Source organism: Catharus ustulatus, chromosome 6 (genome assembly GCF_009819885.2).
Source record: "Catharus ustulatus isolate bCatUst1 chromosome 6, bCatUst1.pri.v2, whole genome shotgun sequence".
Lineage (NCBI taxonomy): Eukaryota > Metazoa > Chordata > Aves > Passeriformes > Turdidae > Catharus > Catharus ustulatus.
In genome coordinates, this window is record NC_046226.1 from 61,409,988 (window position 1) to 61,422,507 (window position 12,520).

Consider the following 12,520-nt stretch of genomic DNA (forward strand, 5'->3'; position numbering starts at 1 on the left):
CAATCTCTGGGAAAGAAATCTGTGTTTCAATTCTGGCAGATTCTTTAGTCTCAGCTTTGCAGGCTTTTAGGCTTTAGCTATGAAAAGTGAATTTTTTCCACTACTGTATGAAGATCAGGACAACAGTATAGCATAACACAACACAATCTGACTTCTCTGTTTGGTATCAGATGCTCAGTTTCAAAAACAATAGCAAAAAGAGAAGTTTTAATCTAATATTCTTTAATTACTTCTGATCAGAGCGGATTCAGGCAATTCTTGCTGTGCACTTAAGCAATGGGAAAAAAACCCAGGCATTTAAGAAAACTTTTTATCCAGATATCATGGATATTAACCAAGCAGTGAAACCATTACAGTATTTCAAAATTTCAACACAAACATACATAAAGCTTACAGAAACTTTTTAAATTACAAAAATACTTTTTCTTATGAGGAACATGTGTAAGAACAACATACACAGGAAAAAAGTTTTAATGGAGAGAGGATGACAGATGCTTATTTCACAACATCAACTCTTAAGAATAGCAAAAGAAAAAGCTATTCAAATACCTGACAATATCAGATGTATTTATTTGGCCAGTAATAGAACGACCAGCATAATTCTGTCAGGCCTACACAGCCCTGACAGTTCATTCCAAAACTGAAATATAAAAAAGCGTAAGTCTAAAATTCTCCCACGACCAGCTTGCTCTAAAGAATAGGATAACATTTTTTTAGATATACCACTAGATCTTTTATATTTGCATTAATCTGAAAGCTTGGATTTATTTTCTAATTTTTATTTTTTTTTAATGTAATTTTTGTAACAGTGCTTGATTTGGCAGCAGAAATTCTGATTATGAAGAATTCAGAAAACCTAACTCCAAGTCAACCAAAAAAAAATTCCCCCCCACAATTACCTTGAAAGCCTCCAAAGCATACAAAAGAAATTTTAAGGAAATAGTTGACTATTAAAGCTCTGATGTCAAATATGAAATCCCCAAAATACTCTGAAACAAAAAGCTACTATTCTACATAATTTAATACCATGATCAATTTATAAAGGATTCCCACTTAATGATCAGCAGCAAGGAGTTACTGGGAGGTTTTAGACAGGATGTAAACCTGATGCTTGTATTTGTAGCTTATAGGTAATTCAAACCCTGATTTTCTCAACTGACCTTGGCAAAGGCATTCCAGTCAGTGGGAACAAACAGGTTACTGCTTTGGTCAACTTTGACCAAACTTTTCTGTATCCTCATACCTCAGACAGGAATTATTGTGCTAAGGTGCACAAAGCCATGCAGGACAGTAAAAAAAAATTAACCTATGATGGCCACCTGTAGATGGTTCTAAAAACTAATGTTAAATAAATGCACCAGGTCCTAGAGATGCCTGACCATTTTATCAAAGGGCTACTAAACCTCTAATGGTAGTTTTCATTTTCCTAATTGTCAAACCATCTCTCAGCTGGGGTGAGTCACATTCTGCTCTGTTTTCTTCACACCCCTCTTCAAATACAGGAGTAAATCAAAGTATCATTGGCATATTGATATCAAAGTAGCCAAAAATATCTGAAAGTTTTTACCAGTCAGGTAGGGGATTATTTGAGGGTGGGAGGTGTACATGCACAAAACTTCTCAGAAGCTTTTATGATTATATATAAATTATACAATATATGGAATTATACACAGGTCCAGAGGAATACAGGGTGCTCCTTAATCTTCATATCTATTTGAAAAGCACTTCTGAGGGCTCAATAAAAACAAGAGGATATGAAATAGCAGAGAGTTGCTCAGAGATTTGGCAAATAAAAGATTCAATGTGTGTTCTGGGCCACTGCTACATTGAAGTCTGGATGTATTTTTAAGAAGTGTGTGCTATACAAGGCTTCTAAATGCACAAAAATTAATTGTACAAAGAAAGATGATGCAAGGGGAAAAGTGGAGTATGAAAAGAAAGTAATAGAAACCACTCCAGGAAATCATATGCCTTACCTCCCTTGAAACAGAAAGAACCACACAGTGCAAATGGCTTTCTAGATCAACAAACTGGCCTGAAAAAGGACTTCTCTAACTTTTAAAGCTTCACCTTAGAAACTTATATGTATTATTTAGAAAACATATGTTGTTACATTCATCTCAGTTAAAGTTCTGGTTTTGTTTTATTGACACTAGTAAGACATTTTGAAACGATTGACAAAAAGTGGAGAAAATAATGATTGGTGATGTTTAATTTTTCCTTACTTGCAAGCAAAAAACCACCCAGATGTTGGCTCTGAAAAACTTTCATTTTCTTTTATATATATGTATATATAAAGAAAAAGAAGCAGTATCAGGCTGATGTCTGGGGCAGGAGGCTGTTGGCTGGCTGGAGGCTGGCAGGGTGTTTGTGTCACCCAGGGCTCTGAGGCAGGAGGAGCATCCCTGTGCTGTACAGGAGGATGACACACATCCCTGTTGCCATGGCTACTGCTGGGAGCAGGGAGAGGGGCTTGGCAGGAACCAATGGCCTTCTCCAGACTGGCACTGCCACCCAAGGGAAGGCAAAACCCTCCCAGACATCTCAGAGACAGCGCTGAGCACAGCCACCGACATTTACACACAAGTCCTCAGTGCAGGAAATGTTTCTAAACCCCACTGGAGACAGGAAAACATCCTTTCCAGCTTCATCTCCCCTGCAAAAAATGATGCCTAAGATATTGGACTGGTACACAGTCTTGTATTAAATCCTTTCAGGCTCTTAAGTGTCTGTGCTAATTGACTTCTGCTGCACTAACCTTTCTACTGTTCAGCAATAATTACCTTTCAATTAAGCACCAATATATACAATTTATTGCATTATTTCCATCAGCTACAAAGGACTGCCATGTTACTGAATATGACAAAGAAAACTGATAAGGCACTGCTCAAATTAGAAAAGGTCTTTCAGTCTATGTTGTTACACTTCTGATTACCCACATTATGCTTTATGAAGAGATTTTTGGAGGGCTGATAAGCTGTTTTGATTTGTAAATTGAAACAACATTCTTATTTCTTTACTTCTCTTTCAATGCTCATCACATAAAGATACTACCAGTTAATTAATTAAAAAATTCCCACCAATTAAAACAACAATAAGAAAATCCGGAAGTTTAAGGGAAAATGTTTAATCTCAAGAATCTCAGATTATGCTAAAGCAATAATTTGAAAAACAAATAATGTAGGTGAAAATGTGCTTTGCTTATTTACATTATACTCGGCCCTCCATTTATTAGCTAATTGCACAGAAAAGGAATTTTACTAATGCTGTCTTACATCTCTTTCTCAGATGGTCCTGCATATCTGTAACAGGTAAAAACCCAAAAAAACCCCTTAAAACGTGAACACTATTTACGTTGCTTATTTACTTTAGCAATGCTAAGAACCAATCTGTTCCTTAATAGTTTGTCCAAGACCTTGTGACACCTTTGAAAAGCAAAAAACAGTGGTTACAGGATTAAAGAGATTAAAGAGGAGTATGAGGGTGTTCAGTACCTGGGGATCAGAGCCATCAAAGCCTTCCTGGGAAATGATCCTCTGAATGGACTGAAGCAGCCTTGCATAACCACTGTTCATATTCCTGTTAGCCAGAAGAAATATTTTAGTTATACATTTTAATACTCTCCTTTATGTCTCCAACAGCTGCATGAAAAATAAATATAAGCAGACGCAGCTTTCAGTGCAAGTGTCACATAGAAAAGAGGTGTCAGAGAAGGAAAAAAAACCCAAACTCTTTCAATAAAGTTGACATTATAAGCAGTTGTGATTGTTTCATATTAACTAGTTCAGTGCTCAGACATTAAGTGAAAGCTGAAATCTCTAGGGATTAAGATAACTTAATTATGTCAGACTCACTTACATCTGGAAGATTAATGATTTAATGTATCAACTTAAAGCTGAAACCATTACAGCCCAGTACTAATCTTCTCTGACAAAGATCTACCCAGTTTTTATTCCAAGTATACCTAATCAATGCCCTGATGAATAGAGTTGACTTTCTGTCAAAATTTTCATGTATTTCTACTGCTTTACTTGCATGACAGCAAAACTGTGAGGTAGCATTTATTCTATATTTTGTTTAGAAAATACAACCTTCAGAAAAACAAACAAAAGCAAACTGATGGCTAAAAATGGATTTAAGCAGACTTAAAATGGAAGTTCAGCAAATCATCTTGTCTTAGAAGCTCTTTACTTTCAAAGAGCAATCCAGGTGCTCACTTTTAAAAGAGACATTGTTTTCTTAAATCCCATGGATCACACTGGGTTGGGTCTCTGATGCAGGTTCCTCACTGCAGCTTAAGCCCTTCCATCTTTTCTGGCCTTGACATTTTCTTCCAGTCTCACTAACTACCATCAAGGGTTGAGGATTCAACCCCCTTGCTGTACTTCTTGGGAAATATGACTGGTTATTTTGAAAATTTTGCCTCTAAAAATATTCTCATTTGCTCCATAACTTAAGTTATTAATGAAAATATTTCCATTACTGTTACTAAGAGCCTAGACTGTTATCCAAATGCATTTTACTGATGAATAAACCCAAATAAACTTGTTTTCATCCCCTGGCACAGAAGAGAATTCAACTTTTCTGAGAAGCATATAAGAATTGCAATGATCTGTCTTTTGCACCATTGCTTCAACTCAAAAATATATGTTTCTTTTAAGAAAACAGTATCCACACAGCCCCAACCCTCAAACAGACTTGAGTTATAAACATCTACAATCAAAAAAGTCATGTGGTCCTAATAAATTTGAGTTTTGAAATAATCAATGTCAGAAACCATTATGAGATGACCTTTCTCTGAAATGAACACGAAGGAGAGTTTCCAAATTAAACTGTATTTATTTTTGTTTCAGATGTAGTACCCTAGAAGGCTACTGATTAAACTGATGTACTTTAATAATTTAATACCCTTTATAAAATTCAGAGCTGAAAATTAACTGCCAGTATATAATCTCAATGTGATACTTCATGCATAAAGTCTGCCTTGCTGTACAAAAAAAGGAGCACTTAAAATGGGGAAGTTTAACTTCTGAAGTCCATTACTTTCCCAGTGTTTAGTTGTAAAAGGAATTTTTATTAAATATTCTACCTGTACTGCCTGACAGGTGTCAGTACAGAGAGTGAACTTTAGCCCCCCCACAGTAGCCAAAATTCTCTCTCTGTGCCTTTGCACTATCACAGCAGATAATTTTTTTTTGGCCAGGGAATATACTGCAATCAAAATATTTGCTGATTTCTGATTCATTACTAACTTGTTTTAAAATTTAGTGGATAAAAGAATAAAATAACCAAAGCACTAGCAGAATTAAAGGATCCCAGAATTAAAACAAAGAAATTAAATAGATCTGCAATTAATCTACCAGAAAGAGATTTGCAGCAAAGAAAGAATTTTAAAAAATAATACAATGTGTGTAGATTTTAAAAAAATGTCAAAATAGGTGCTCTTTCTAAAATATTAGTGGTTTCCTTGCATTTGACCCATCTTATGTAAATAAGAACACGAAAAATATTGTAAAAGAAATATTTATAAAAGCAAGTTGGATTACCTTCTGGAAATGTTTGTCACAATATTTAAGGAAGGAAATAAGATATCTCTTATTTTCCAGTTTCTAGTCCTTTTTTTTGGTTTTGTTACTAAACAGAATTTGATTTTGATAATGAGTTTAAACAATTCCTTCTTTACTCTTTTTTTTTTGCTTAGCACTTTAGTAATGGATAAAGCAGGAGCTGGCAAGAAGGTATCCTGGTTACAACAAAGGCTCTGACTTCTCTGCTGATAGTTTCCAAGCAGTTAACAAAGGTTAGGTTATCAAGGGTATGACAAATAGCCTTGTTATGGAAAAGGAGACTCCATTAGGCAAGACAGTAAAACCTGTTTTATCTAAATTTACTGGTAAATCTAGACTAGATAAATCTTCTCTCTTTCAAAAGCACATACATTCTAAAGGTAAGATTTACAAGTATTCCTGAAAAGTTACAACTTGATTATTTTGGTTCCTTTATCAAACCCTCTTGTTTGGTAATTGCCCTGATGAATGAGACTGAAAGCAGAGACAGAAAATAAGTCAGAGGTAGAAAATAAGTGTTGTCTGCAATGCACAGAGCCACCAGAGAGGATATTCCTGCCTTCCTGCCAGGTACCAGCTCCAGCAGTGCAGCCACCAGGACAACAAAATATCCTGGCAACGACCACTAGAGAACAATTGCTGTCAGCCACACACCTCTGTAAACCTGGGCATTAGCACCAGGACATAGCTGCCCTTCCCCAATAGAAAAATGAGATAAGACAGAGAAGGTTTATGCCTTCTTTTGGCACCAAACACCCAGGCCCATTTACTACTTCCTTCAGGAGAACTGGCTTTGCAATTACTTTTTATTGTGGGGAAATGAACTTCTATCCATCTTGATTATCCCTGTAGTCTAATTTAGCCATCAGGTCCCAGAACTGCAGAAAGGAGAGCAAACATGGCTATTTAATGTTATACCTACACTGTCTGGCAGGTGCCAGTTTGCAGAGTAAAATTTTGCCATTCCCTCCATCAAAAACAGATACACACATATGTGAAAACACAGGAAAGAAAAGGAGGAGTGATCCAAGCTTTAAGGTGAACAAATGATGTTGATAACCTCCAAGACTCATTTTCAATTGCAAAGAAAAGGTCAGTTTTAATCTAATCAGTCAAAAAAAAAATCACCTTTCTTTCCAAGTCCATAAGGAAACCAGGTGCTTGTGTGGAGAGCCAGAGAGTGACATATGTATAAATGTACGTGATTTCTCAAAAGGGCCAAGAGTTTCTGGCCTGTATAAAGCCCCTACATCTCTGATCCTGCAAGGGAAACTCTGTCATTATCTTAAAAAGACATTAGCTACAATCACAGAGACAGTTCACTCACTGAAGAACAGGTGAAATAAAATGGGTTTCTTAGTGTGGTGCTAGAGACTCACAAACATGAGGATGATCTGGTCCTTTTTATGCATGATGCATGACTTTCATGCCACAAAACATTACAGCAAAGGATCTTTCTTATTAAAAGATGCAGCACTGTTTTCCCAAGGATTTTAAAGTACAGTAGTTTCACGAATACAAGCCGCACGGATTATAAGCCGCACCCCCGGTGCCTCGACAATGTTGCTGTCTTTGTCAATAGATAAGCCGCACCCCGAATATTAGCCGCACTTTCGTTCGTCGCGAGAATCCGTGCGCAGCTTTCACAAATTGGCCAATTAGTAACAGGATCGCGGCATAGCGGGCTTTACTGGCTCGGGGCGGGGCCAGGAAGGCTCGGCACGCTCATGGTTGCCGACGGGGCCGGGTGGCCCAGCTCAGCGCCACGGCTCGGCGGGGCTGGCCGGGTGGTGCTGCCGCCGCCGCCGGGCTCGCTGGCCACCCTCTCTCGTCAGCACCGCCCCGCTGCCGCGTTCGCTCGCCCGGCTGGCAGGGCTGCCGCCGCCGGGCTCGCCGCCCGCCCCGCTGCCGCTTTCGCTCGCCCTGCGCCGCGCCTCGCGAGCGCCGCGCCCGCCCCGCGGCGCTTTCGCGAGCGGCGGCGCTTCGCGAGCGGCGGCGGCGCTTCCGCGAGCGGCGGCGCTTCCGCGAGCGGCGGCGGCGCTTCGCGAGTGGCGGCGGCGCTTCCGCGAGCGGCGGCGCTTCCGTGAGCGGCGGCGGCGCTGCGCGATCGGCGGCGGCGCTTCCGCGAGCGGCGGCGGCGCTGCGCGAGCGGCGGCGGCGCTTCCGCGAGCGGCGGCGGCGGCGCTTCGCGAGCGGCGGCGGCGCTTCCGCGAGCGGCGGCGCTTCCGCGAGCGGCGGCGGCGCCGCGCGAGCGGCGGCGGCGCTGCGCGAGCGCCGCTTTCGCTCGCCCCGCCGGCAGGGCTGCCGCCGCCGCCACCAGGCTCGCCGGCCGCCCCCTCCCGTCTGCACCGCCGCCGCGTTTCCTCGCCCTGGCCGGCACTGCAGGCCCCCGCACCGCCGGGCTCCCCCACGCTGCTGGCCCCGATTCTGCTGGGCTTCCCCCGCTGCCAGGCAGCCCCACCCGCCGGCCTTCCTGCTTCTGCCATGCTCCCCTGCACTGCTAGCCCCAGTTCTCCCGGGCTCCCCCGCCATGCTGGCCCGGGCTCTGCCGCCCTCCCTGCCCCGCCCTGCTGGCTCAGGCTCTGCCGCCCGCCCCCCGCACTGCTGGCCCCGCCTCTGCCAGGCTTTCCCACCTCTGCCGGGGCCAGCCGGGCTCCAGCTTGGCTTGGGGCTGCCGCGGGCTCTCACTTCCGTGTTGGCAGCTTTTAGAATTTTGTTAATAGATTAGCCGCCCCGGAATATTAGCCGCACTTCCGGGTTTCCACCAAAATTTTGGTCAAATTGGTGCGGCTTGTATTCGTGAAATTACTGTATATACTCAGTATACTCATGTTTCTGACAGGAGAGTATAAGCTGTGTAAGAAAATGCGGTACATTACTTTTCTTGCATATTTTCTGCTATAAATGCATAATCTGTTGTTACATCCTGGGATGGGGAAATGAAAACAGACTAAAGAATTGTTCTTCTTGCTCCCCACTTCTTCCCAAAGGAAAGGAGGGTGGGGAAAGAGATGTGCCAAATTTCAAGGAGGAAAAATGAAAATTAAGGTCCTTCAAAACTCTAACTGAAAAATAAAGGGAAAAGTAAGGCTGGACAACAAAGTGAATTCTAGGTGCATCTAAACAAGTTATGGATTAAGTACATTCTCTGAGGAACATTATTTACATACAAATGTAGCAAGTCTTTACCGGGAAAAGAGAAAAAAACCCACCCAAACAGGACACCACCTAGGGAACAACTTGCTCATATCAATATATGTATGATAAGTTAATCAAAAAGGTACAATTTAAAAAAAACCCAACAAAACAACCCCTGAGCTGCTAAAATCTTTCTTCAGAAGGATGAGGTTGTCACTGCTCATGACCTTCATGTGGGATGGGTTAGGTGCACTTTCCATGATGAGCACCTGAGAGAAGATTTCTCTTCAATGGCTCTGGTTACAGGATTACAACAATTTATTTCAGCATGAGCTCAAACCATGCTGTGTCCTGCAACATTATAAATATTTAGGATGGAACATGCAAGATAATGTGGAAACATTTAGAGAAGATGGAAAAGTTCATTTTTTTTAGCTAATTCCTAATTTTTGCAACTTTTGGTACTAGAAATACCATTTATGGAAAACTGTATAGTAGACAAAACTATAGTTTCCACTTCCTCTTCAACCTTGGTATTAGTGACAAAAGCAAAGCATTCTTGGATTAAAAAAAAACCCCACAATACACCACTGCTTTTGGTCTGCACTCCTACAAATTAAAGAGAGAACTTCATTCAGAAATATCTTTACTGATATGTATCTTGCAAAGTCTACCCTTCAGAATGTCATTAAATCTTGGGCAAACATCTCATAACATAGGGCCCATTAATATAAATTATTTCAGTAATAAAATATCCATTTAAAAAAATGCTTCCTTATTTTTGAAGGATTTGCCAGCTTCCACTGTTAATTTTCTGTCAATATTCTTTCGATAAATCAAATTAAAAGAAAGAAAAAATTGAAAGAAAAAGAGAGATCTTCTGAACTTCAAGTAATTTTTTTGTAATTTTTAAAAAATTTCTTTAAGGCTGTCAGTACTTTTTGGAGGTACCATCAGCATGATGGATTACAGAGACTTTGCAATGCTAGACAAGCAATCAGCATTATGTCAACAGGGATTTTTTTGGGTATGGCTCCAAGCATAGTCTGAGAACCATATGCTTAAGAAATTACATGCTCTGAGTGGAGAGGTTTTAACCAGCCATGGCTGTGCTCCTCATTCACTGTAACACTGAGCCCAGGCTCCCAGCAGGACCTACAGGCAATCCAAGAGAAGGTTTAATACAAATTGGTGATTTCAACTGGAAGGTGACTATTGTGTGACTACTTACTTTAAAATCATTGTCTAGTTAACCAAGAGAACGGAAAGTTTTACTATTCTACAATATATAGAAGCTAGATTTAAAAGCCTAAAGCATTAAACTGATTTTCCAAACAGTAGAGCCAGCAAAATAATATCCCTTCCCTCCCCTTTTTAGAAACTTTTTCTAAGGAAATCATGCTGAGAGGACTGTGAGCTTGTTTTCATTCCTTGAGAAAAGAATGCTTCCTTCAGAATTTCACCATAGTATTTGTAAAAACTGCAGTACAATCTGCTGGGTTTCTTTAAAAGCACAAACTTATTGAGAGCAGTGAAATAACTGGTAACATTCATAGTAATTCAGCAGTATCGGATTTAATACATCATGATTAATGTGAATTAAAGAATCACAAAAACAGGGATGAAAAGGACCTCAATAAGTCTGACAGATGTTTATCCAGCTTGTCCTTAGAAATTTTTAGTGATGGAGATACTACAATACTCCCAACTTGTGTCTGGGAGGCAACTTCTTGTGCAAATCATTAGGAAAAACATCTCCATATTTCCTGCCTGTATTTCTACCACCACAATTTACTGCAGCCCATGACTGCAGAACAGAGAGTTACATCCTCTGTATGTCAGCTTTTAACTCTGCTTTGATTTTGCCAAGAACATCTATTCTTCTTTTTAAGCTTTATATCAGGTACTGTAACTTTGAAAAGCTCTTCTTTCCCACCTTGCCTTAACACAACCTTTTAAAAATAGGGAATCCAAAACCAACTATGTTTGGTCAGAAATGACAATAATCAAAGTTAGAAAACAAATTATCTACTGTAAAGAAAGAGATTTACACAACTCTACATCTCCCATAGATTTCTAAGATTTTGCTATTCCCAGTGTGGTCTTTATTCCTCCCTGTACCTTATAATACAGTTTTTAGAGTACATGACAGTGTTTAGAATGGTGGCTGGCAGTTACTTTGGTATCTGTTTTTATTCCCAATACCACAATTCCTTCATTTCCTCAGGAGAGGCTTCTTGAAGGAGACCCATGTTGAGGGTGCAGGGAGAGGAAAGAGAAAAGCCTTCCAAAGCCCAGCTTGATTTGATCACATTCCTCACCTCATCGTCTCTGCTCTGCCAATTTGCCAAGAAAATTACATAAATCCAATCTTTCTGTTAGATTTAAACTAAAAAAAAAGAATAGAACTCACACAGTAAGAATAATGCACTTTTACCAGACTTGCACACAAGGACAATATCAGCATTAAACAAGGCTTATAAAATCAAATGCATAAAGTCCATTTCTAATACTATACTAATGAGTTAATTTGATTTTAATGTAAAAGGAACTAATACTTGACAGCCATCTAGTTAATGAGTCAAGACATTAGCTAGAGAAGAGAAAATGAGTTAAATTCCTCAATAACTGTAACAACACTTGCAACCTGTCAGATATTTTGGTGTCCATCCTCTATTGCTCTGCTACTAAAAAGTGGAAATTATAACATTAACATATAAACAAAGTTGGTTCAAATAGTTACTACAGAAAGAAGTTTTCTGCTTTGTCCTAAAAGTGGGTTTTTTTACACTATCACAAGAATTTACTTCACAAAGCAGTGACATTTGATAATGTAACAGAGAACAAATCAGACAGAGACTTGGCTTTTGCTTTGCTACAGCTCTAAGAAAGGTGGTTCATCCTGCACTTCCTTCATAAATCTGAGATTTTATATGAGTGCACTGCAGTGGAAATCAGTCCCAATGAATCCCACACTGCCTCCAGGAGCTTGCCCTATACACTGGGATCTATAAAGCTAGGTATTATATAAATGATATAAATGATACTATTATATAAATTCAGCAACTGGGCTGGACAAAGAAATTGCTGGCCCAGTCTTGATGTTTGACTTGACTTGAAGTGTCTCCAAGAAAGATACAATGGACTTGTGTCTACAGGCTAATACGAGTCTTTGCTACTGTCACTCATTTTCCCTCAGTCTTCCTTAATTCACCACTGACAGACATAAACATAATAAGTTATTCATTCCGAGAAGAGTTTGAATAGGAAATGTTTTGTAAGACATAATTAGTGATTGCAAATTTATTCACAGTGTGTTGTATTTTCCTTAGGTGAAGCTGTAGGATGGAAGAAGTAAAAGCACATCACAAACTAATCCGATCTAGCACTCTGAGCTATGTAGGTCAAGGATGGTCTGTCTCCTAAGCCCTAAAATCTGCAGGTATCCTTTTAAGACTGATAGCCACCTGCCAAGCCCATCTCAAGCTGCTGGGGCACAGGGAGGATGCTCAGACAGACAGGAATAGCTCTCCCCAGACCCCACACTGGCTGTCAGTAGGGCTGGGCTGAACATGCAGCTGTGGTCTAGGCTGTCCTAGTAATGTCTGCCTTAATTCTCACTGCCATGTGCTCCCTCCCCCAGCTGGCAGCAGAGCTCTGAGCTGTCTCTGTGCCACTCCAGGCGTGTGGCACTGAGTGGGACCCACGACCAAACCAGTCCTGACCCCCCTCCACCACCACAGTGCTTTGCACAGCAAGTGCAGGTGCAAAAAATATCCTTTTCTGCCAATGTGCATGCAAAATCTAAACACACA

General features: G+C 40.4%; 1 protein-coding gene across 1 annotated transcript in view; it reads right to left on the minus strand.

Moving 5' to 3' along the window:
• The window catches only part of ELP4 (elongator acetyltransferase complex subunit 4), a 135,156-nt gene that overhangs the window by 90,313 nt on the left and 32,323 nt on the right, over positions 1 to 12,520 (minus strand). The window contains exon 6 of the mRNA XM_033063159.1: positions 3,495 to 3,579. Coding sequence (XP_032919050.1) covers positions 3,495 to 3,579 — 85 coding nt within the window. The remainder of the gene's footprint in view (positions 1 to 3,494; positions 3,580 to 12,520) is intronic.